The 25,457-nt window shown below is 41.3% G+C and overlaps 1 protein-coding gene across 1 annotated transcript; it reads right to left on the bottom strand.

Annotated features, from left to right (window-relative positions):
• Positions 1–43: 43 nt before the first annotated feature.
• RRM2B (ribonucleotide reductase regulatory TP53 inducible subunit M2B) lies at positions 44–22,468 on the bottom strand. The gene is made up of 9 exons (XM_063451193.1): positions 22,327–22,468; positions 20,087–20,227; positions 12,392–12,508; positions 8,567–8,700; positions 6,889–6,983; positions 5,277–5,410; positions 4,224–4,328; positions 3,524–3,637; positions 44–1,073 (listed from the first exon to the last, which is right to left on the bottom strand). Exons 1-9 carry the CDS (start codon positions 22,378–22,380, stop codon positions 921–923), a joined length of 1,047 nt encoding a protein of 348 aa, XP_063307263.1. The 5' UTR covers positions 22,381–22,468; the 3' UTR covers positions 44–920.
• Positions 22,469–25,457: the final 2,989 nt, after the last annotated feature.

Below are 25,457 nucleotides of genomic sequence, written 5' to 3'. Positions count from 1 at the left end.
TTCAATAAGCGGACGTGGTTATGATGTTTAGAGTGTCTCTCAGCAGAAGTTCGCCATGTGACATCTTAGGATTCACATTTATTAAGGGTATGCTTGAAAAATAAATACAAATAAATAAAAGACCCCACCGGAGAGTCAATTAATGAAATAATGAAGTCAGAACTACGTGATTATCTCTGGATTGGTGAGTGCACTTCACTGCGTAAACGGTTGAACATCCAGAAATTCAGATTTATGATTGTATTCAGTGTTCCTTCATAGGTGAGCTGCCTGGCACTCAAACTGTTAAAAAACTACATCCTAAAAAACGAAAATCCTTAAAGCAACCTTACAATTTGAGGCCTATTTTAACAGTTTTAGTCTGCACACCTTAGAAGGAACACAACATGTTTTTGACATTTATCTCCTAGATTTGTTGCCCCTCACTAGCAGTGAAGGATGCTATGTCATTTTGGAAAACCCAAGTGGAACAACCAGTGATTCAGAGGATTATCCCTAAAGAGCAAAGTTTGCTCAGCTAGGACAGACATCAAAGTCTAACATAATAATATTCTCCTGGGTGTGCAGTGCTTAGTCACATCCACCCACGTTAAATACATCGCAGCACAGAAGCTTTGTGTGACACATTTATAATCCAGAGTAGAAGTGATTTCCAAGGGAGAGAGGTGGAGTGTCTTTAACAGAGGACGGAAGAGTTTTCTGGGAGCCGACTTGCATTTGACAATTTACGTTGTTTGCAAATTAAAGACCATTTGCCTCTTGGCATTAGAAATTTGAAAAGAAGCATTCTACATTAAACTCGGACCCAGGAAGTGATAGTGATCGCACCTTTGGAGTCACATTTCCCAACATTCTTCACAGGTATCAAGAAGTACTAATTCCACAAAATCTTTCTGGTTTATGTCCACAGATCAAAACAACTAAAAATCTGCATCGAGAGTGAATACGTTGTCCATGGTACGGGTCATGACACCAAACCTCTGGTACTCCGACACTCTCTTCTCAAAGAAATTGGTTTTCCCTTCCAGTGAAATGTTCTCCATGAAATCAAAAGGGTTTTCTGCTTGGAAAACCTGTAACGAGACAAAAAGTATTATACAGCATATTTTTAATAGTTTTGTAATCGTACCAGTGTTATGCAAGCTGAAACTGGGGACATGATCATTTACATACATTACGTGAGTGGAGGGAGATTTATTATTACGTGATAGTTGGACAGATTTAAAACCAGTTCAGGTCTTTTACATTAAAGAAACATAGAAACATCTAATCTGCCAAATTTAAAAAAATACTTTCATTAGTCTCTTATATCTATAGCCTTATGCCTATCCCATGCATGCTTAAACTCTCTCACTGTGTTAACCCCTACCACTTCAGCTGGAAGGCTGACGTTGTAGAGGTTAACACAAGGAAAACGATAAGGTAAAAGTCATCGCCTATTTTCTAATAAATGATTTCAATAGTGCAATAAAAAAAGGCAAAAATAAATAAATACAAACACCTTCCAATATCTTGAGGCTGCACATCTTATATAAGTTGACTGCAGCTTCAGGCAGATCTCTCCCTCACCAGGAGGTGGCTACAAAATCAGGAGCCTCTTTCTGGTTTATGAGGTCTGAATTTATATCCGAAAACCCGGTTCATCCTAGAGGCTTTCCAGATAAACAGTTTATCTTCCAACAGAACAGAACGAGTGGTATTGCTCTGTATACTGGTGGCAACCATACCATAGGTGCTATCAGTTTATACAGAATTTTGGGAGGTGATTGTCAGACCTGCCTTCCACACAGATTAGTATCCACAGTTCAGCTCACTCACCGAGGAGTCCAAGTCCAGAGAGCTATGTGCACAGGTCACATGCACAACAAAATTATCAAAGGCAACTCGGAAGATAGAATTCTCGATCGCTGATTGACAGTGACAGCTCAGTGGGTGCCATGTAGCTGTAGCAATTTTTATAAATCACTGCAGTTACACAACAGTCTCAGAGCTGAGAGTCCCTGCAGAGTACTCTAATAATGCAAAGTTGTTACATTGCTTAGAGAGACCCTGAAACTCCTTAGGATGTAACAAGACCATTAATTCAGGATGAAATTTCCAGTATGACATACTACTTATCATAAACATGTCATACATATATTTAAGAATTATAAAATGACACTGACTGAATCTCTCATTTGTGGTCTCAGGAGGGGTAAAACAAGGGTGACCAATATGTGTCACGTCTGGCCAAGACTTACCTGATAAGTAATAAATAATAATGAGAAGAAATATTTGGCACTGTGAGATTTTGTTCTGAGAATCCACAATGAAGACGCCATTGATTCAATGCATCTCTATGAGGAGGTGCTGATTGGTTAAAACGGCATTTGGCCCCCCCACCCTTGCTACGTCCTTGCCGATTTCAGTCAATCCAATGCTTTCCCATAGGGAAAAATCGGCAATTCTGATTATGTCACTAAGGAGGTGGACCCGCGCCAGGCTGGAAATAAGGAGGGGGGGGGAGGGGGGAGGGGGGGCAAGCCGCATAAATGGTGGGTTTTGCACTAGAGGGTCAGGAATACATGTTAGTGTTCCTGACCCTATAGTGTTCCATTAAATCATTTGAAAAGTTTCTTCAAAAATATTAAATTGAGGTCTTGAAGGTAAGTATGAAATAGGGGTATAATATATACTGCATAAAACATTAACTAGTTTTTACAAAATCTAGCCATATTATTCAATAATATACAGAATTTAAATGAACAAACTAAACAATGTGGTTCATCATAAACACCAGGGAATCTGAGAAAGAGTGCTCTAGAGCTTAGAGGGACTCTCCAGTGCCAGGAAAACAATCCGTTTTCCTGGCACTGCAGGTCCCCTCTCCCTCCCACCCCCCAATCCCCGGTTGCTGAAGGGGTGAAAACCCCTTCAGTCACTTACCAGAAGCAGTGACATGTCCCACGTCGCTGCTTCTTCCTCTGCCGCCGCTCCTCCCCTTCATTACGTCAGCCGGCGGGGGAGACTGATCCCGCCCGCTGGCTGGGGAGACCTAATGCGCATGCGCTGCAATGCCGCGCATGCGCATTAGACCTCTACATAGGAAAGCATTGAAAATGCTTTTCAATGCTTTTCTATGGGGATTTTAGCGACGCTGGAGGTCCTCACACAGTGTGAGGACGTCCAGCAACGCTCTAGCACAGAAAACCTGTGCTATAGACCAGGAAGTGCCCTCTAGTGGCTGTCTAGTAGACAGCCACTAGGGGAGGACTTAACCCTGCAAGGTAATTATTGCAGTTTATGAAAAAACAGTTGCAGGGTTAAGGGTAGTGGGAGTTGGCACCCAGACCACTCCAATGGGCAGAAGTGGTCTGGGTGCCTGGAGTGTCCCTTTAATAGACTTATAAAAGATAAAGGGAGGTACAAAACAGGTTGCAACTAGCTCATGTTCCCACTGCAAATTGAAATGGCATACATATTGGAATTTTTAAAATTAAGGAAAAAAAGTAAGAAAAAAATGCATAACCATATTATTGCTCACCTTTGAATAACCCAGTTCCGCCAGCAGTCGGTCAGCTACAAACTCTATGTATGTCTTCATCAATGTGCAGTTTATTCCGATCAGATCCACTTGTAAAGCATCTGTCAGAAACTCCTAGCAGTAACAGATGGTGTTTGAAGGGGTCACTTTAAATCCTTGTAATGTGAAGTACATAACACAATTGCAAAATTTTGGCAATGTTTCCTTCTTGGCTAAGATGGAGATTTTTTTTATTTTTTTTTATAGGATTTTGGCTTAGATTTTTAGATCTAAAGAGATAAATTGCTGAACAGGTACATCATGAGACGATGACTTCTATATTTGTTAAAAATATTTAATGATCTGTTTTTCGACTGGAAAAAAACTGGCCAAAACTACAAGTAATTCATATAAGATTTTCTTTTTGAGTGAAGTTTCTCTCATTAAGATCACTAACAACCTTGCTTTGTTTTTAACCCTTTTGACACTAGAAGAGTAGGACTTAAATAGTTAATATTTAAGCTCTTTGTTTTTATTACGCTTAAATCAGCCTGTGTACATTTCCTGCTGATGTAGGTGTTGTAATGGAGTGAAACTGTGGCAATTGATTAGTAATAAACTCCATAAGAAAATCAATATAACTTTACAATGAAGAGAGTGAGAATCCCAGTAGGAAAGTAATCAATCGACAGGATGGAGTTTACAGGACATCTAGAGTTACCTGTTCAATCCTGACTGCATCAGTGATGATCTCCCTGACACGTTCCTCTGTGGGCTTATTCACCAAGTAATGATACATCAGACATGCAAAATCGCAGTGAAGACCCTGTAAATCAAAGAGAAAGGACATTAATTAAAAAGCACAATAGCGATTCACTCATTAAGGTAGTCTACTGTACCAAACCCTTAGCAACTCATCTATCAGAGCAGTATATCAACACAAACAAGTACACATCACAAGAACAATATAAGAGAACAATACTCCTCCACCTCCCCCGATATTAAGGTAATCCAAACAAGATTCCAGGTGACATTGTGAGTAATTGTGGGTCTGGGACAAAACAGGTTGTGCTATAGTGTAGGCTAATTCACTAATTTACCTATGTGGTGCACTGTCAGTGTGGGTGCAGATGGACTTTTTTTTACCTATGAGATACTTTGTGTCATGATGCAGACTTATGGCACCTGTAAATGAGGTTCTCTGTGTCCTTGTGGATGGAGGTAGATGGACTGATTTATGTATGAGGTACATTGTGCCATGATAGGAGCTAATGTCAATTACCTACATATGAGGTACTCTGTGTCACTGTGCGGGCAGATAGACTGATTCACCTATGACGATACTGAGTCACGATCTAAATAGAGTTTTTAAATAATAGCTATATCCTCTTTCAGTCTTACACAGGAATGGGACATTTTTATATCATATAGACTGCAAAGTAGAATAGTCGAAACTTCCTAGAAGCTCTTTAAAGAGTGGGACAAACCTACAGACTTTATTAGAAGTGTCTATGCACAGACTGAATTATTATTTTCATGGATACATACAAAGAGTCAGAAATACATAGAAACTCCACCAGGAAAGGTCTCATAAGGTTCCAAAATCCATAGGTTTAAATGAATACAAACTCTTTTTATTGTTAGTTTGTCTTGTAAATACTGAATCCTTCAAAACTTGGTTAAGCTTTGCAGTATTCAAATATTTTTGTTCAGAATTTGTGCCATGACTAAAGAAAGAATTTTATATTTATAAGAGATTTTATCAATATCTCACCTCATCCCTGCTGATAAGCTCATTGGAAAATGTAAGTCCAGGCATAAGACCTCTTTTCTTCAACCAGAAAATAGCAGCAAAAGATCCAGAGAAGAAGATGCCTTCTACTGCGGCGAAAGCCACCACCCTCTCGCCTGATATTAACACATCAAAACATGTGATCAGAGAACAATGTCCAATCATACTAACTGAAAAAACAAGTTCCATTACAGAAAGGATGAAATATACCATTCACTTTTTTAAGATTTACATAAACTATAACAACACAGTGTGGATACAATAGATTTCAAGGGTTAATTGAGGGAATAACCTTCGGAAACCAAACAACAAACTATTTACAAATTGTGAGATAAACAAACAAACAAATACATTCCTATTTATAGGAATCGGGAATCTTAATGGTTATACCTGTGGTAATGGAAGGGTGTAGCTATTATATATTAAAAGTGAATTATCCACACTAGACTTGGGCATTCGTTTTCAGGTGAGCACATTTTTATCTGCATTTCGTCCATTCGTCCAAAAGAAGAATGAACGAATACAAATTACAACGAATGAAAAGAAGATCGAATTGCTTGTTGATAGACTTAACCCCTTAAGGACCAAACTTCTGGAATTAAAGGGAATCATGACATGTCACACATGTCATGTGTCCTCAAGGGGTTAAAAAACTCTGTGGGTCCTTTAAACAAGAAGGAACCAGAGAAGGGATAACAGTATAAAATGAAAAGAGGAAGAACTAACTTTTATTGACCAATTAGGGATCCACATAAAAAAAAAAAAACTCAAACAAAGACTTATTACAAATACTGATAGTGCACTAAAACTGTCAAGAGAGAGGACAAGAAGAAATCCTTGAGATAAATATATGTCAGATAAATATATGTCGCTAGTGGGGAGTCCCTCCGTATCCATATATCATAATATAGGAAAATAATACAGGGTAGCGTAATGAGGTACACAGTATAGAACTTTAAAACAGGAGGAAGAGATAGACGGACCATCTCTCTCTCCTCTCTGTTTCTAAGCCCTATCAGGCATAGGCAACCTCCGGCACTGCAGATGTTTTGGACTACACTTCCCATGATGCTTTGCCAGCATTATGTGTGTAAGAGCATTATGGGGGATGTAGTCCACAACATCTGGAGTGCCGAAGGTTGCCTATCTGCAATTCTAAGACACAACAAAGGTAACTGGCTTTTAGCAGCCATCTTGCTTTTCATATCAACATATTTTTTTGTTTTGTTTTTTAAAGGTTTGATCTAAAATGGCCACCAAACCACATGACTAATTGACATGTCTTGAATAAATTTATATATATGGTAATTTGTACATATGTAGCAAAATAAGTTCTGGTGAAGAAGATGTTTCAATATCGTGCAAAACTGAAGATTATGCAAAAAAAAGATGGCTGCTAAAACAAGTGACCTATGACCTTCAAGTTGTACAGGATATAGTGCAAAATAGGTCTCAACCAAATTTAACGAGTTTTAACTAACAGATTGTTTTGTACAAGAAAATGTGACATAATAAAATTAATCTTAATACAATCAATACGTTGACCACTATCTTCTTTGCCTGGCCATCTAATAAAAACAGTTGTATCCATTACCAAAGGTAGCTCTCCGGTCAGATATCCACCGAATGGCCCACTCTGCTTTCTTTCTAACACAGGGCAAAGTTTCAATTGCATTAAAAAAGAAATCACTGAAATAAAGAAAAAATAACATATTAGACCCTGCGTAAAAGAACACTTGATGAGCCTGCTCTGTTCTCCGTTGTTCTAAATGTATGATACATGGCTAACCTAGAGTCCAATGCAGGGTTTTTCTGAATTCGCTTTGTATGTTACATTACAGTTGAATAATGAGTAATTTAGGTAATTGTATCATTGAAGAATGATCGCCAATCTAATGCCATGTAGTTAGCCCACATCAAAAAAGGTTAAAAGCATTGAATTAATAAATACGGAAGAAACAGTGAGGCTTTAGTTTGAGTATATACAAAATAGAGTTCAAATAGTGAAAGTCATGCAACTTTCTTATTTTTACATTTATTTTACCAAGACCCAGGACATACTTGAAAACAAGAGAAATCTCAATGTATCTTTCCTGGTAAAATATTTTATAAATAATAAATAAATTTGAAAATGACATGAGACTGGCAGCTGCTATTTGTGTAATAAATGTATATATGCAGATTTATTTGTTTTTGTTTGCTGACCGTTTGCTATCCTAACTATAAGATAAGGCCAGGGACTAATGAAAGTATTTAGAAAATTGGGCAGACTAGATGGGCCGAATGGTTCTTATCTGCCGTCACATTCTGTGTTTCTATGTTTCTATGTCAATTGTAGTTAAATTCTGACTGATTGAAAGTATCAAGCTGACATGTTTTCAAATGGCTCATCGAGTTTTTGTTTTTGTTTTGGTTTTATTGCCTTTTCCTGATTTTTTTATGAACAATTTTATTGACCAGAATTTTGCAAGTTTGTTGCAGATTCCCAAAAACAAATGTTTAACCCATTAAAGGACCACTCTAGGCACCCAGACCACTTCAGCTTAATGAAGTGGTCTGGGTGCCAGGTCCAGCTAGGGTTAACTAATTGTTTTATAAACATAGCAGTTTCAGAGAAACTGCTATGTTTATCAATTAGTTAAGCCTTCCCCTATGTCCTCTAGTGGCTGTCTCACTGACAGCCGCTAGAGGCGCTTGCGTGATTCTCACTGTGAAAATCACAGTGAGAGCACGCAAGCGTCCATAGGAAAGCATTATGAATGCTTTCCTATGTGACTGGCTGAATGCGCGCGCAGCTCTTGCCGCGCGTGCGCATTCAGCCGACGGGGAGGAACGGAGGCGGAGAGGAGGAGGAGAGCTCCCCGCCCAGCGCTGGAAAAAGGTAAGTTTTACCCCTTTTCCCCTTTCCAGAGCCGGGCGGGAGGGGGTCCCTGAGGGTGGGGGCACCCTCAGGGCACTCTAGTGCCAGGAAAACGAGTATGCTTTCCTGGCACTAGAGTGGTCCTTTAAGGACACAACTTCTGGAATAAAAGGGAAGCATGACGGAATATTTCCGTCGTGTGTCCTTAAGGGGTTAATGAAAAAAAATAATTTACTGAATTACAATAATTCATAAATCTTTTAAACCGACTGAACGGTCATATGGCAATACAAATAATGATTAAAAAAAATAATAATTTACTGAATTAGAGTAATTCAGAAATCTTTTCAACCGGCAGAATAGTCACATGGCAATGTTTATAATTTGAGAAAGGAAATTCCCATCCAATTACCGTTTTTGTGGATCTTTAATATAGGTCTCTAAGAGCAGGCTGTACATCTCCGAGTGTATGTTCTCGATCAGATTCTGGAAGCTATAGAAGCAGCGAGCCTCTGGAACCTGGACTTCTTGGCAAAACCGTTCTACCTGAAGAATAGACATTATCTTCAGTGTAAATAATAACACATTTCTTAAGCAGAACCTTGCTGTCCACATACATACATGGTGAGTTCTGTTTCTGGCATATTATAAAAACTCAATACATACATTTCACCAAGATTACCAACAAATATACTGATTATATTCATTTTAAAGTTGGAGTATAATAGCCCACAATGCCTACTCACAGAGGGGCGCTTAAAGTTAAAGGAGACTTTGGTACATAATGATATTCCCCTATTGGAGAGCATTGGGAGGCTATTGCACATGCGTGGCAAAAGGATGTGCTATGCCAATCAGCATCTCCTCATGGAGAATCAGTGCATCTACAGGGAGTGCAGAATTATTAGGCAAGTTGTATTTTTGAGGATTAATTTTATTATTGAACAACAACCATGTTCTCAATGAACCCAAAAAACTAATTAATATCAAAGCTGAATATTTTTGGAAGTAGTTTTTAGTTTGTTTTTAGTTTTAGCTATTTTAGGGGGATATCTGTGTGTGCAGGTGACTATTACTGTGCATAATTATTAGGCAACTTAACAAAAAACAAATATATACCCATTTCAATTGTTTATTTTTACCAGTGAACCCAATATAACATCTCAACATTCACAAATATACATTTCTGACATTCAAAAACAAAACAAAAACAAATCAGTGACCAATATAGCCACCTTTCTTTGCAAGGACACTCAAAAGCCTGCCATCCATGGATTCTGTCAGTGTTTTGATCTGTTCACCATCAACATTGCGTGCAGAAGCAACCACAGCCTCCCAGACACTGTTCAGAGAGGTGTACTGTTTTCCCTCCTTGTAAATCTCACATTTGATGATGGGCCACAGGTTCTCAATGGGGTTCAGATCAGGTGAACAAGGAGGCCATGTCATTAGATTTTCTTCTTTTATACCCTTTCTTGCCAGCCACGCTGTGGAGTACTTGGACGTGTGTGATGGAGCATTGTCCTGCATGAAAATCATGTTTTTCTTGAAGGATGCAGACTTCTTCCTGTACCACTGCTTGAAGAAGGTGTCTTCCAGAAACTGGCAGTAGGACTGGGAGTTGAGCTTGACTCCATCCTCAACCCGAAAAGGCCCCACAAGCTCATCTTTGATGATACCAGCCCAAACCAGTACTCCACCTCCACCTTGCTGGCGTCTGAGTCGTCGGACTGGAGCTCTCTGCCCTTTACCAATCCAGCCACGGGCCCATCCATCTGGCCCATCAAGACTCACTCTCATTTCATCAGTCCATAAAACCTTAGAAAAATCAGTCTTGAGATATTTCTTGGCCCAGTCTTGACGTTTCAGCTTGTGTGTCTTGTTCAGTGGTGGTCGTCTTTCAGCCTGTCTTACCTTGGCCATGTCTCTGAGTATTGCACACCTTGTGCTTTTGGGCACTCCAGTGATGTTGCAGCTCTGAAATATGGCCAAACTGGTGGCAAGTGGCATCTTGGCAGCTGCACGCTTGACTTTTCTCAGTTCATGGGCAGTTATTTTGCGCCTTGGTTTTTCCACACGCTTCTTGCGACCCTGTTGACTATTTTGAATGAAACGCTTGATTGTTCGATGATCACACTTCAGAAGCTTTGCAATTTTAAGAGTGCTGCATCCCTCTGCAAGATATCTCACTATTTTTGACTTTTCTGAGCCTGTCAAGTCCTTCTTTTGACTCATTTTGCCAAAGGAAAGGAAGTTGCCTAATAATTATGCACACCTGATATAGGGTGTTGATGTCATTAGACCACACCCCTTCTCATTACAGAGATGCACATCACCTAATATGCTTAATTGGTAGTAGGCTTTCGAGCCTATACAGCTTGGAGTAAGACAACATGCATAAAGAGGATGATGTGGTCAAAATACTCATTTGCCTAATAATTCTGCACTCCCTGTATATAGGGAGCATTCAGCGTCTCCATTCTGTACATCAGTGCTGCACATTGTCCAGCACCGACCCAGGAAGCACCTCTGAGTGACTGCCACTAGAGGTATTCCTACCTAGGCAAGAATGTAAACACTGCCTTCTCTCTGAAAATGCAGTGTTTACATTAAAAAGCCGTCAGGGACAGGCTATAAAGACCAGAACCACTACATTAAGTTGTAGTTGTTTTGGTGACTATAGTGTCCCTTTAAATCTTAAATTCAACGTTCCAAGTTAAACTCAGGCAGTTTGATAACAGTTAATACGCTTCTTATTCTGTTCACAGAAAGGATTACCACTTACCTGCAGAGTTTAGTATTTTTGGAACATTGTAAATCGCTTCCACCTTTTCACACTATCCCAGTCCTGAATACTAATATCTGATGATCTGCCCCAGAGCACATGGGAGAACGTATGGGATCATTTTATTGCATGGCAGTTAGGGCATTGACTCAAAGCACCAATGCAGATTGCTGGTAAGGTCATTTTATTATATTTGTTGGTGCATATTTTTCTTGTTTTAAAAATCTTTGATATATGTGTAGTATTACAACAAAATTATTATTTTACTTTTATATATCTGTAGGACTTCCCATATAAAACTGAAAACAGACATCAAATCTGGACGGGGACACTGGGACACTCTGTACTATGACAGACAGATCTCCACTTACAGTCTCTATTGTCGAAAACAGTAGGTTCTACCTACTTACCTAACTGATCATTAGTTTTAACTTTGACTACCTCACCTCTTGACTCAGTATCATGCCTCATATAGGGTTATCCGCTGCAGTGACAACTTACAGGAATACAAAGTGAATTTCATATCAAATACCAAAATAGCCAAAATGGAACATTTTTCCACATCAGCTATGCTTTCAGTTGAACTATTATGACCTTAAATCTGTGAAAAACAGGTTAAATGTTGGTTTAGCATCCCTACGTCCACTGGAAGCCCATTACAGACATTTGCCATCCTTTATAAATTAGCACATTCACACATCATCCCTCATAGTGATATTCAATAAACTGGGAATTAAGAGGAATTAACAGATTTAGCCCAAAATAGCAAAATGGAAAACATTAAAGGACCACTCTAGGCACCCAGACCACTTCAGCTTAATGAAGTGGTCTGGGTGCCAGGTCCAGCTAGGGTTAACTATTTTTTTTATAAACATAGCAGTTTCAGAGAAACTGCTATGTTTATCAATTAGTTAAGCCTTCCCCTTTTTCCTCTAGTGGCTGTCTCACTGACAGCCGCTAGAGGCGCTTGCGTGATTCTCACTGTGAAAATCACAGTGAGGGCACGCAAGCGTCCATAGGAAAGCATTATGAATGCTTTCCTATGCGACCGGCTGAATGTGCGCGCGCAGCTCTTGCCGCGCGTGCGCATTCAGCCGACGGGGAGGAACGGAGGCGGAGAGGAGGAGGAGAGCTCTCCGCCCAGCGCTGGAAAAAGGTAAGTTTTAACCCTTTCCCCTTTCCAGAGCCGGGCGGGAGGGGGACCCTGAGGGTGGGGGCACCCTCAGGGCACTCTAGTGCCAGGAAAACGAGTATGCTTTCCTGGCACTAGAGTGGTCCTTTAACTAACACAGATGATTTTCTCCTAAGCTATTGTGACATAAAATGTGCAAATTACTTCTTTAGACTTCCTGTTTTTTTTTTGGATAACCCTGTTTGTTAGCCTTTGAAATCACACTCTCTTGTTTGAACATTCTTCTTTTTGCCTGTTAAAGGTTAACATGTAAAACATACCAGGTTTTCATTTACAATTCCATCACTAGCAGCAAAGAAAGCCAATATATAGGAAATAAAATCTCTCTCCTCCGATTTCAGCTGATCCCAGTGAGCAAGATCCTTGGACAAATCAACCTGAAAATTAAAAAGAAAAAAGATTAATTGACTTGTAAATATTTTTGCCTTTAACATTCCTACATTTTAATGAGAAAATAAGGATGATTTTTTTTTGTCTCATTAAAATGCACTTACTTTACTAACGTCAAAGTCAGAGTACAGCAGTCAGGAAATAAGTGAAATAAGTGAATTAAAAATAAGTGGAATAAAGCATCGGTAGCTCCTTGCCACTTGCTGCACGTAGAGTGCTCTCGACACAGAGGCACCCCATGTTAGTGACAGGGGATATACTAAGCGAGTACCGACGGGACAGTACTAAGTCCCCAATGACGATAATAATATCTCATCCGCCCCCCTTATAGGACTAATGTACGGGTGATTCAGATCGTTTAAGTTGATATATACATAGATGAAGGCATTTTGTTTAGCCTAATTTTGATATTTTATTCCTAGACATGACGATCTTAGATCTTACTCGTCTTTCCAACTAAGACTACCGTCTGTTCAACTCTCTCTGCCTCTGTTACACACAGTCCACTGGCAACAATACTTATTCTCATTTCTCATGCTACACTGTAACGTTTGATGACCCGAGGAGTTCCATATGGTAGTAACTGATCTATAGTACACTTCGAGCAGTCTTCGAGCAGTCCTGTCTTTTAACTTTCCTACCCTAGGGTTATCCTCAGTGTTTTACCTATAGTTTTGCTGAAGCCCACCTGCTGGGGATCTGTGTATAAAAGTGGGCCATCTTGCCATAATAAAGCATTCCAGTTGTACCCTTCATCAAGTCTCGACTGATGTTTGGGTATGCGAACGACGAAGCGATTGATTTTCTCCACTCTTGAATTTCGGGAGAGTACGAATTAGCGCACCATGCGAACAGGCTGTATTCACATAACCTTCTAAGAGTTCAGGAGAGTGTGAACAAACGTATGATACAAAGTACAAGGGGTTCGTTACATGCTCCTATATTCTCAATTGCTCCTTTATGAAGAGCATTGTATTAGCCTGTCATCCTGGAAAGACGCCTCCAGAATGACTCAAGCTGTGGTGGAGGTCCTGGCAGTGACGACTTAAGAAAATGTGAGTAATTCATTTGATTTTTATTTATTTAGATTATTTTCTTTTATGTGTTGGGGGAACACCTAAATGACAACGGGCATCAGAGATGTACCTTTAAAAATTGTATGTATTCTTAACGCTACAGTGTTTCTTTAAACTGTAGTTGTTTAGGTGCTTAAAATATCCCCTTACGTCTGCTGTATCTTTACTTATAAGAATGGCTTACCTGTCCTTTAAAAAACAATTGAAAAAAATAGACAGGATAGACTAGATAGACCAGACAGACAAACAAACAACAAGAGTTAAATTATAGTAGCACAAACAAGGGCCTGAAGGGCCAAAACGTCCTCGGTGACAAACACACAGAATCTTGGACAAACCTTGGTCACTAAGGTTAAACAAATAAGACAACAAAGAATATGGCAAAGCATCATGGTAACGCTTTAGATGTAACCCATGACTCGCCTTGCTGTTGATGTTCACACCTGTTGCTGCAGATCCCTTTGAGGTTATGGCTTCACCACAGAGGATGTGCTAGGAACAGCAGTTATATAGCTGTGGCTTCATGTCCCATAATAGCAGTTACATTGAAATGGCAGGTGCAATACAAGGGACAGTTTTGTGGGCCACCAGACAAAACAGGAAAGAAATACTGATACATTCTGTTAAAAAAAAAAAAGTAAAAACACACTAAGCACCATAACCACTAAGCCGTATGTAGCAGCTAGAAGTTATGCGTTCAGTGCCTCCTGCTTTTATTTAACCATTTTCAAGCAGTTAGACAATTGTCTACAATATATTTGTGTGGGTTAGCAGGGTTGATTCAGTTTCTTAAACAACCACATAAATGTCAAAAAGGTTTATATCAATGTGAAATACAGGTGATACTCGAAAAATTTTAATATCGTGCAAAAGTAAATTTATTTCAGTAATGAAACGTAAAAGGGAAAACTAATATATGAGATAGACGCATTACATGCAAAGCAAGATAGTTCAAGCTGTGATTTGTCATAAGTGCGATGATTATGGCTTACAGCTCATGAAAACCCCGAATCCACAATCTCAGTAAATTAGAATATTACATGCAATCAATAAAACAAGGAGTGTACATAGAACAATATCGGACCTCTGAGAAGTATAAGCATGCATATGGACTCAGTATTTGGTTTCGGACCCTTTTGCAGCAATTACTGCCTCAATGCGGCGTGACATAGAAGCTATCAGCCTGTGGCACTGCTGAGGGGTTATGGAAGACCAGGATGCTTCAATAGCGGCCTTCAGCTCTTCTGCATTGTTCAGTCTTATGTCTCTCATCTTTCTCTTGGCAATGCCCCATAGATTCGCTATGGGGTTCAGGTCAGGTGAGTTTGGTGGCCAATCAAGCACAGTAATCCCACGGTCATTGAACCAGGCTTTGGTGCTTTTGGCAGTGTGGGCAGGTGCCAAGTCCTGCTGGAAAATGAAGTCAGCGTCCCCATAAAGCTAGTCTGCGGAAGGAAGAATGAAGTGCTCCAAAATCTCCTGGTAGATGGCTGCGTTGACCCTGGACTTAATGAAGCACAGTGGACCATCACCAGCAGATGACATGGCTCCCCGAATCAACACAGACTGTGGAAACGTCACACTGAACTTCAACCCTTTTGCAGTGTGTGCCTCTCAATTCTTCCTCCAGACTCTGAGATGCATGAGATGCAAAAGTTGCTCTCATCAGAAAAGAAGACTTTGGACCACTGAGCAACAGACCAGGTCTGTTTTTCTTTAGCCCAGGTAAGACGCTTCTGACGTTGTTTGTTGTTCAGGAGCGGCTTGACAAGAGGAATACGACATCTGAAGTCCATGTCCAGGATCCGCCTGTGTGTGGTGGCTCTTGATGCACTGACTCCAGCCTCAGTCCACTCCTTGTGAAAGTCCCCAATACTTTTGAATGGCCTTTTCCTGACAATCCTCTCTAGGCTGCTGTCATCCCTGCTGCTTGTGCACCTTTTTCTTCCACACAACTTTCTATTAACCCCTTAAGGACTGAGCCAAATGTACACGTTGTGAACAAAACAAAACGTAAACAAAACCTGGCATTTGCGCTACATGTCTGTCCAACCGTAATTCACCTCTTTCATATTAAATGCACCCACACTTATTATATATCATTTTATTCAGGGGAAACAGGGCTTTCATTTAATATCAAATATTTAGCTATGATATATTTAGTGTTTGTGATTAGTGGCTACTAAAAAAGACTAGACATACCCCATTTGCAATACCTTGGGTTGTCTACTATTGCAAATGGTATGCCATCATAGGTGTAATTTTCATTCTTGGGCTACCATAGGGTCTCAAAGGCAACGTAACCAATCTGGAAAAATTTTATGTGAAAAAAATGAAACACAATTCTTATATTTGACACTGTAACTTTTAAAAACACCAAAAAACCTGTACATGAGGGGTACTGTTGTCCTTGGGAGACTTCGCTGAACACAAATATTTGTGTTTCAAAACAGTAAAAAGTATCACAGCAATAATATTGCCCGTGTAAGTGCTGTTTGTGTGTGAAAAATGCAAAAAAACTTCACTTTTACTGGCGATATCATTGTTGTAATACATTTTACTGTTTTGAAACACTAATATTTGTGTTCAGCAAAGTCTCCCGAGTAAAACAGTACCCCCCATGTACAGGTTTTATGGTGTCTTGGAAAGTTATAGGGTTAAATATAGTGCTAGCAAATTAAATTCACTATATTTTCGGCATGGGTTGTCAGGCAGGTCCCGCTAATTGTAATTAATTAAAATACCTATTTATGTAAAAATAGTACATAAATATATATGTAGAGATAATATATATATATATATATATATATATATATATATATATATATATAAAAATGTGTATATATATGTATATATATATATATATATATATGTATATATAATTTTTTTTAAATATTTTTATTTATATATAGGTATATATATAGTGATATTTATGTATATAGATATATGTATTATTTCGTTCTACGTGTATTTTGATATAAATATATATATATATATATATTAATATCACAATACAGTTAGAACGAAATAACACACATCTATATATTTTTTAATTATTTATTTTTTATTATTTGTTATTTTTATTTTTTAACATATTTACATATTTGAAGATGGAGAGTACAAGCGCTTCTATGTTTTGTTTTAAATCTAGGCTATACCGAACAAATTTCTGTGAGCTGCTATAACACCGTGCTTATCTTTCTATCAGAAAATAGTGGAAAAGGAAGAGATATCGGTGTAGCGCTCTATCGTAGTGGGTATATGGAAATAAATAAATAGAAAACCTTGCTGTACCTTAAATAGGTTGGGTATACTATAATAAGTCCCAATGGTTTCGGGTTTTACCTTAAATAGAAAACACAAATATACAGAACATAGTGTAACCTGTATACAGAGTAAAAAATAGAAATAAAGTGCATAGGTAACTAACTCACACTTTTCTGAGCTAATGTACTAGCTCAGGTATATGCGCCTTAGGGCCCGTAGAGGCGACCCTCACCCTCCTTTTCGTCCAGATTTTCTCCAGGTGTAGTATCCTAGGTAATAGGTATAGGAGGGAGAATATAGCGTAGTACAGTCTGGTGTATATAGGATATGTTAAGTAGGTAATACCAATATACTCACAAACCCTGAGCCAATATAAAAAATTACTATATCAATAAAACAACACTTGTGGCTATAGTCCAAAAAACAATTCTGTCAGCTCACTGTTCATCCAGTATATACATATTACATATAATATTTACACATTTATTTATTTTATATTATATATAAATATATATATATATATATATATATATATATATATAACAAAAATTATATATATATTTAATCAGTATCAGTCTATAATTATATATATGTATATTAATAGTAAAATACACCTAGACAGTGTATGTGTGTGTATGTATATGTGTGTATATATATATATGATCTAAGTATATAATTATTATTTTTTTACACTGATATTAACTGCTGTTTATTTGAATTCAGCCAGCAGGGGGACTAACTGTCCAGCTAACCCGGCCATGTGATTGTGAGGTCCTCGCAAGGACCTCACTCTCACATGGCTGGGGGGGGGCCGAAGGAGGCAGGATCCGCAGCGGGGGACTCCCTGGGATCCCAGATGAGTCCCCCGACCGTGATCGCCGGCGGCGTTTAGAGCTGCTTAGAATAGGGCGTAATAGTACACCCTCCGGTTTTAAGGGGTTAATGTGCTTTGATACAGCACTTTGGGAACATCCAACTTCCTTCGCAATTACCTTTTGAGGCTTTCCCTCCTTGTGGAGGGTGTCAATGATGGTTTTCTGCACAACTGTCAGGTCAGCAGTCTTCCCCATGATTGTGATTCCTACTGAACCAGACTGAGAGACCATTAAAAGGCTGATTAGAGTGGGACACTGTGAGCCTAGAATATTGCACCTTTTCACAATATTCTAATTTACTGAGATTGTGGATTTGGGGGTTTCATGAGCTGTAAGCCATAATCATCGCACTTATGACAAATCACGGCTTGAACTATCTTGCTTTGCATGTAATGTGTCTATCGCATATATTAGTTTCAGGGCCGGTGCAAGGATGTTTGCCGCCCTAGGCAAAAAAAATGTTGCCGCCCCCACATATGTCCTGCCCACCATGTGACATCACAATGCCCCGCCCATATGCTCTGCCATATGGGCCAACGCCAGTCTTCACAAAGTGTCTTTTATCTGAAAAGACAGTGTGTTTACATTAAAGAGCCTACAGGCACAGGCTATAGACACCAGAACCACTACATTATGCTGTAGTGCTTCTGGTGACTATAGTATCCATTTAATGTGAGGTAAATTAGAGATTAGTGCCACTAATAATATATTGGATTGCCTACTTACCACCAGATGAGGACAAGAGGCTGATGATGGGCTCAGTCTGGCTCCACAGGTCTGGTGTAGAAGAGGCTCTCTGGGGACTGTTTTTAACAGTGCTCACAACAATTAACGAACAGGAAGCAGCTCCATTTTTTAGGGCCCATTACACAGCTCAAGGTCTGGGCCCCCAAGGGGCATACGCCTACAATGCCCACCCATAAATCCACCTACACGGTCCATCCATGAGTAGTGTGTGTTTGCGTGTAAGGAATGCATTGTATGTTTCTGTGTGTGTGTGTGTGTGTGTGTGTAAGGGGTGCAAGGTGTGTTTCTGTGTATGTAATTGAATGCAGTGTGTGTCTGTAAGGGGTGCATTAATTATGTAAGAAAACGTAAGGGATGCATTGTGTGTTTCGGGTGTCTGTGTGTGAGTAGGAATGCATTGTATGTTTCTGTGTGTGTGTGTGTGTGTCGGGGGGGATGCATTGTGTATGTGTGTAGTGTAAAAGAGAGGGTTTATGGGGTAGGATAGGGACTGAGAGGGGAACAGCTCTTTATTTTTTTATCCCCCCCTCCCTCCCCTAGTGGTCCTTATCCCCCCCCCCCCAACTTCCCCTAGTGGTCCTTACCACCCCCCCCCCCAACCTCCCCTAGTGGTCCTTAACCCCCCCCTCCCTCCCATAGTGGTCCTTACCCCCCCCCTCCTTCTCATAGTGGTCCTTAACCCCCCCCCCATAGTGGTCCTTATCCCCCCCCCCTCCCTCCCATAGTGGTCCTTAACCCCCCCTCCCTCCCATAGTGGTCCTTATCCCCCCCCTCCCTCCCATAGTGGTCCTTAACCCCCCCCTCCCTCCCTCCCATAGTGGTCCTTATCCCCCCCCCCTCCCTCCCATAGTGGTCCTTATCCCCTCCCCCCCTCCCTCCCATAGTGGTCCTTATCCCCCCCCTCCCTCTCCTAGTGGTCCTTATCCCCCCCTCCCTCTCCTAGTGGTCCTTATCCCCCCATCCCTCCCCTAGTGGTCCTTATACCCGCCCCTCGCCTAGTGGTCCTTATACCCCCCCCCCTCCCTCCCTCCCCTAGTGGTCCTTACCCTCCCCTCCTGCCCATGTAGCGTGGCCGGGCGGCGCGGAACGCGGGACAGGAACCTCTGTTTCCTGAACCCGGCCACCGGCAGAATGACAGGAAGTGCTCACTGAGTGAGCACTTCCTGTCATTCCGCCAGCGGCCGGGTACAGGAAACAGAGGTTCCTGTCCCGCGCCGCCCGGCCACGCTACATGGAGAGACCGGCAGGAGGGAGCGCTCTCCGCTTCCCTCCTGCCGGTCACTCAAACCCGGCCGCCCTCCATGCAGCAGTGCTGCGCCGCCTGAGGCTTGTAAAAGCGCACAGGCGGCGCAGCATGAGGAGGCGCAGCGGGGACCGGGATCCGGCGCCCCCTGATAAGTTGCGCCCTAGGCGGCTGCCTAGGTCGCCTTACAGGTGGCGCCGGCCCTGATTAGTTTCCCCTTTTACGTTGCATTACTGAAATAAATGAACTTTTGCACGATATTCAAATTTTTCGAGTATCACCTGTAAATCATTTAATGACTTTTTGTTTTTGTTTGACCTTTTCAATGTGTACTTTGCGTTTTGGCAGTGACCTTACCTCTTCTGTGGTCCAGAATGAAGCCTGGGCCTGTTTATACATTCTCCAGATGTCTGGGTACTGGATTGGAAAGATCACAAACCGGCGGGGGTTCTTCTTAAGGAAAGGCTCATCTTCATCGCTACAGCCATTCGCCACGTTCTATCGGAACAAAAGACATAAAGTTCTGGAATTTATAGCAAAACAATAAAGTCCCAATAACATAAATACTTATACGGGGTTCTGACAGCTACGAGCGAGGACTGTATGAACATAGCATACCTTGTATATTATCATTATTATTTATACAGCACCAACAAACACCGCAGCGCTGTATATCCCTGATAGGCTTTGAATTCAAATGTATTGTTCATGCTGTACAATTTGTGAGCTTTGTATTGGGGTAAATGATAAAACTAAGCCGTTTATTATATGAAAGACAGTGTACCACAAGACAAAAATTAACGGAAACTGAAAACAGAGCAGAACTCACTCATTTAAAGGTCATAATAGAATGGTTTATTCACTAAATGCGGAACTGTTGGTTTACATAACTGGCAAATGTACGTTACATTATCCTATTTCTCCAGTTGTTTTGACTTGAAGGGACACTCCACTCACCATAGCAACTTCATCTAAATTAAGTTGTTATTGTGCCAGGAGGCCCTCGTGTTCACTCTTGCCTTAAGGGTTTAAACCAACCATGCGTGCCTTAAAGGTAGATCCCCAGATGTTGTAGAACTACAACGCCCATGATGCTTTGCATGCTTCTAGAATGCTGTAGAACAACAAAGCATCATGGAAACTGTAGTTTTAAACCATCTGGGGATCTACTTTATGGGCACCCCTGGGTTAAACCATTCTGGAATGGTTTAACAACACATGTTACTTCCAGCAATGATCTTATGGTCCCCCAGGCTACATCTGGCTTCTGAATCTGAGTTACATGAAGCGCAGATTACCACCAGACAGTGGCACCGCTGATTGGCTAGAGCGGGAACATTCTAAGCCAATCAGTAGCTCCCCATTCATAAAAAAGGTATGCAGTGTGCCTGGGGGCCTCACGGCACCATAACAACATCAATGGCCATAACAAGTCTAGGCTGCACAATTTGCATATCAGTGAATAAACTCACATGGGGGAGACAGGATTTCCAGTGGCTGTTTACTCCAACCAAAAAAACACTGCTTTTCGTCTAAATAACCGGTCCCTCCTCTCCATCCCACCCACCCCCACCCTAACCCCAAAAAAACATAAAAGAAAAACAAAATAAGGAATTCAGCTATAACTTCGCCAAGTTTGTTCCAGCGCCAAGTTCTCCCTGAAGCCCTATCTTCCTCCAAAGAGTCCCACAGATGTCAGGCAGGGTGGGCTGAGAGGAGACCATGGACGGTTTGTGTGGTCCAGAAATACACAGAATTGGCATTACACAATCCAGAGCTCTTTTTCTGGGTTCGCTAATGACGCCCCAATAAAGCAGCCGGAGGTGGACTTACACCTCTGGCAGCAGAGTGACAAACCTGTGCAGCTTTTTGATGTGATACAAGCTTAAGGCACCATAGCCACTTCACAACTGTGAAATGGACATAGCACTTGGATTTATTTTAAGATAAAAGGCAAGTATCATTATTTAAAATGGCACAACGTATCAAAGAATTAAAAAAGGGACCAAAGGATCACAAAAAGGTTGAGTCAAAGTGTATCTAGCGTCGCCTGACACATTTCTTGAAGGTGTTCCATCAAATAAAGCTGTGCTGATACAACGTAGCTGATCAATGAGATCCAGGGTGCAATTGAGAAGCATCATGCATTATTCATTTTACTAATACTATTTTATTTTTACCATACATAAACATACATAACATACATCAACATCTCAGATCATATGTCAACATGTCCCTTTTAACACACCACCATATTTAACATTTAAACATCTATTAATACAGATTCCATGCTTTTATCTACTTGCAATAAAGATCTTGTATCCCTGACGACCAAAAACTCACAAATAAATACTGTTTATTTCTATATTAGGTATTTTAATCTGTGTCTTTGTTTGCTTGAGATCTGTATATATTGTCCTGATAACCATTATATGTACACAATACATGTCTCAGAAGAATTAACATGGACTCAGAATCATAATGTGAAAAGATTCTAAATCTAATTCCAGACTACTCCCACCATCCCATAGGTTCCCCTACACACTGTAATGCTCTGTTTGCTACAGAATCAGATCCTGCATTGCTCCCAGTAATACCTTGTCTTCAGTCGGCCTGTGGGCTTTAAATTGAGGAAGTGTGGGCTCCCCCATTGCAACGCAGGCTCAGATCAGAAGGGAGGTCTCGGGTAAGTTGTCACCAGGAGGTCACAGCACAGACTGGAGTCTGGATGGTGGCACCAAGGAGACTCCTCCTTACTGTATGGGAGGGGGGAGGGAGGGCTCAGAATGCTGAGTGCAGGGAGGGAGGATACAATGATGCAAATATAGTAACTGGAGTTAAGAATGAGTATAAGATTTTACCAGTCTATGCATAATGAAAGGGCCCTCTGGTATGCTTTAAACCTAGCATTGCCTTCAAATTACTGCTACGTCGTATGCTGCTAGTTTGTGGACGCCCCCTGCTCCTTTATAGGGCCAATATAATATTTTTGCAAGTTAACATACAGTATAACAAAGTTGATTTTTTTTTTTATGGGCTACCATCTAAGTGGGATGTTTATAATATAAATCTGCCTACCAGGTCTTCCTAACATTAAAGATTATTATTAATTTTTTTTTAAAGACACAAATAATGAGGTTGCCTGTATGTGTGTTTCACAGCTCCATGTGATCATGTGTGAATGTGATGATGGTTTTATGTACATATAGATATATATATAAGTTTTACTGTTTTGAAACACTATTTGTGTTGAGCGAAGTCTCCCAAGTATAACAGTATCCCCCATGTACAGGTTTTATAAGGCGTGATATTCCCTTTTTTTTTTTTTTTTTAACATTGAAATTTGCCAGATTGGTTATGTTGCCTTTGAGAGCGTGTGGTAGCCCAGGAATGAGAATTACCCCCATGATGGCATATCATTTGCAAAAATAGACAACCCAAGATGTTGCAGATGGGGTATGTTCAGTCTTTTTTAGTAGCCACTTAGTCACAAACACTGGCCAAAATTTTGCAATACCTTGGGTTGTCTACTATTGCAAAAGGTATGCCATTACATGGAGGTAATTCTCATTCCTGGGCTACCATACGGTCTCAAAGGCAACGTAACCAACCTGCCGAATTTCAATGTGATAAAACTGAAAAATTTAACATGCTGTATTTGACCCTGTAACTTCCCAACATACCATAAAACATGTACATAGGGGTTTTACACGAGAGACCTCGCTGAATACAAATATGTGTATTTTATTGCAGTAAAAGCAAATAGTATTATGACATTCACAGTTAAAATGTCATGCAGAACTAAAAACATATCTTCATTTTTTTATATTTTATTTATATTAAATTATGTCTCATAGCTAAATGTTTGATGTTAAATGAAAGCCCTATTTATCCTAAATAAAATGATATATAATAAGTGTGGGTGCACTTAATATGAAAGAGGTGAATTACGGTTGAACAAACATATAGCTCAAATTCCAAGTTTTGTTTACGTTTTATTCAGTGGCGGATCCAGAGCCTGATCTCGGGAGGGGCACTTGTAGATTATTTTAATAAATAATCCAGACACAATAACCACTACAGCTCAGTGTAGTGGTTATTGTGCCAATAGTGCCGAGACCCCCTCCCAGAGTAAGTAGTCAAACTGTTTAAGAACAGTTTGACAACTTACCTGAGGTCCTCTGGGAAATGGGGCTGTAGTAGGGCAGAGGAGCAGTGGTATGTGTGAGTGGTGCAATGTGTGAGGGGTGCAGTGTGTGTGAGGGGGACAGTGTGTTAGCAGTGTGTGTGTGAGAAGGTTGCAGTGTGTAAGTGAGGGTGGCAGTATATGTCAGGGGTGCAGTGTGTGTGTGTGGGTCAGTATGTGTGTGTGACAGTTACAGTGTGTGTGTGTATTGCAGTCTATGTGTGTATGGGGGGGACAGTGTATGTGTGGGGGCAATGTGTATGTGTGTGGGGGCCAGTGTGTATGGAGGGCTGTGTGTATGGGGGCAGTATGTGTATGGGGGGCAGGGGCAATGTGTGTGTTTATGGGGGGCAGGGGCAATGTGTGTGTATGGGGGGCAGGGGCAATGTGTGTGTATGGGGGCAGGGGCAATGTGTGTGTATGGGGGCAGGGGCAATGTGTGTGTGTATGGGGGCAGGGGCAATGTGCGTGTTTATGGGGGGCAGGGGCAATGTGTGTGTGTGTATGGGGGGCAGGGGCAATGTGTGTATATGGGGGGGCAAGGGCAATGTGTGTGTTTATGGGGGGCAGGGGCAATGTGTGTGTGTATGGGGGGCAGGGGCAATGTGTGTGTGTGTATGGGGGGCAGGGGAAATGTGTGTGTGTGTGTGTGTGTGTGTATGGGGGGCAGGGGCAATGTGTGTGTGTATGGGGGCAGGGGCAATGTGTGTGTATATGGGGGGCAGGGGCAATGTGTGTGTATGGGGGCAGAGGCAATGTTTGTGTGTATGGGGGGGCAGGGGCAATGTGTGTGTGTATGGGGGCAGGGGCAATGTGTGTGTGTATGGGGGGCAGGGGCAATGTGTGTGTGTATGTGTGTGTGTGTATGGGGGCAGGGGCAATGTGTGTGTGTGTATGGAGGGGCAGGGGCAATGTGTGTGTGTGTGTGTGTGTGTGTATAGGGGCAGGGGCAATGTGTGTGTTTATGGGGGGCAGAGGCAATGTGTGTGTGTATGGGGGGGCAGGGGCAATGTGTGTGTGTGTGTGTGTGTGTATGGGGGGCAGGGGCAATGTGTGTGTATGATAAGAAGGATAGGGGGGCGTTATATGTGTGTGTTTTTTTTATTTAATTAAAATACATATATACTTTATGTCCCCCCTCCCTTCTTACCTTTACTGGGAGGTGGGGGGACATCTTTCGTTCTCTGGTGGTCCCAGTGGGGATTCATTGGTGGTCCCAGTGGTAGGAGTGAACTCTAACCCGCGCTCCAGGGCTAGAGTTCACTCTCGCGAGCTTTGGAGCATTGCCGTGGTAACCGCGGCAACGCTCCAAATCTCGCGAGAGGAGGACCCGGAGGAGCTGCTGGCTGAGCTCCCGGGTCCTCTCTCCCTCCCCTGCCAGCTGTCAGCACAGTGCCTGCGGACCGGGGAGGGAGATCTCTGATCTCCCCGGTCCGCAGGCACATTGCAGGGCGGAGAATGTTGGGGGGGGGCAATTGCCCCGTTGCCTCCCCCCCTGATCCGCCACTGGTTTTATTTTGATCAAAACGTGTACATTTGGCT

Source organism: Pelobates fuscus, chromosome 4, assembly GCF_036172605.1.
Source record: "Pelobates fuscus isolate aPelFus1 chromosome 4, aPelFus1.pri, whole genome shotgun sequence".
NCBI lineage: Eukaryota > Metazoa > Chordata > Amphibia > Anura > Pelobatidae > Pelobates > Pelobates fuscus.
Note: the sequence above shows the minus strand (reverse complement) of the source record. Positions and strands in the feature narration are given on the sequence as shown.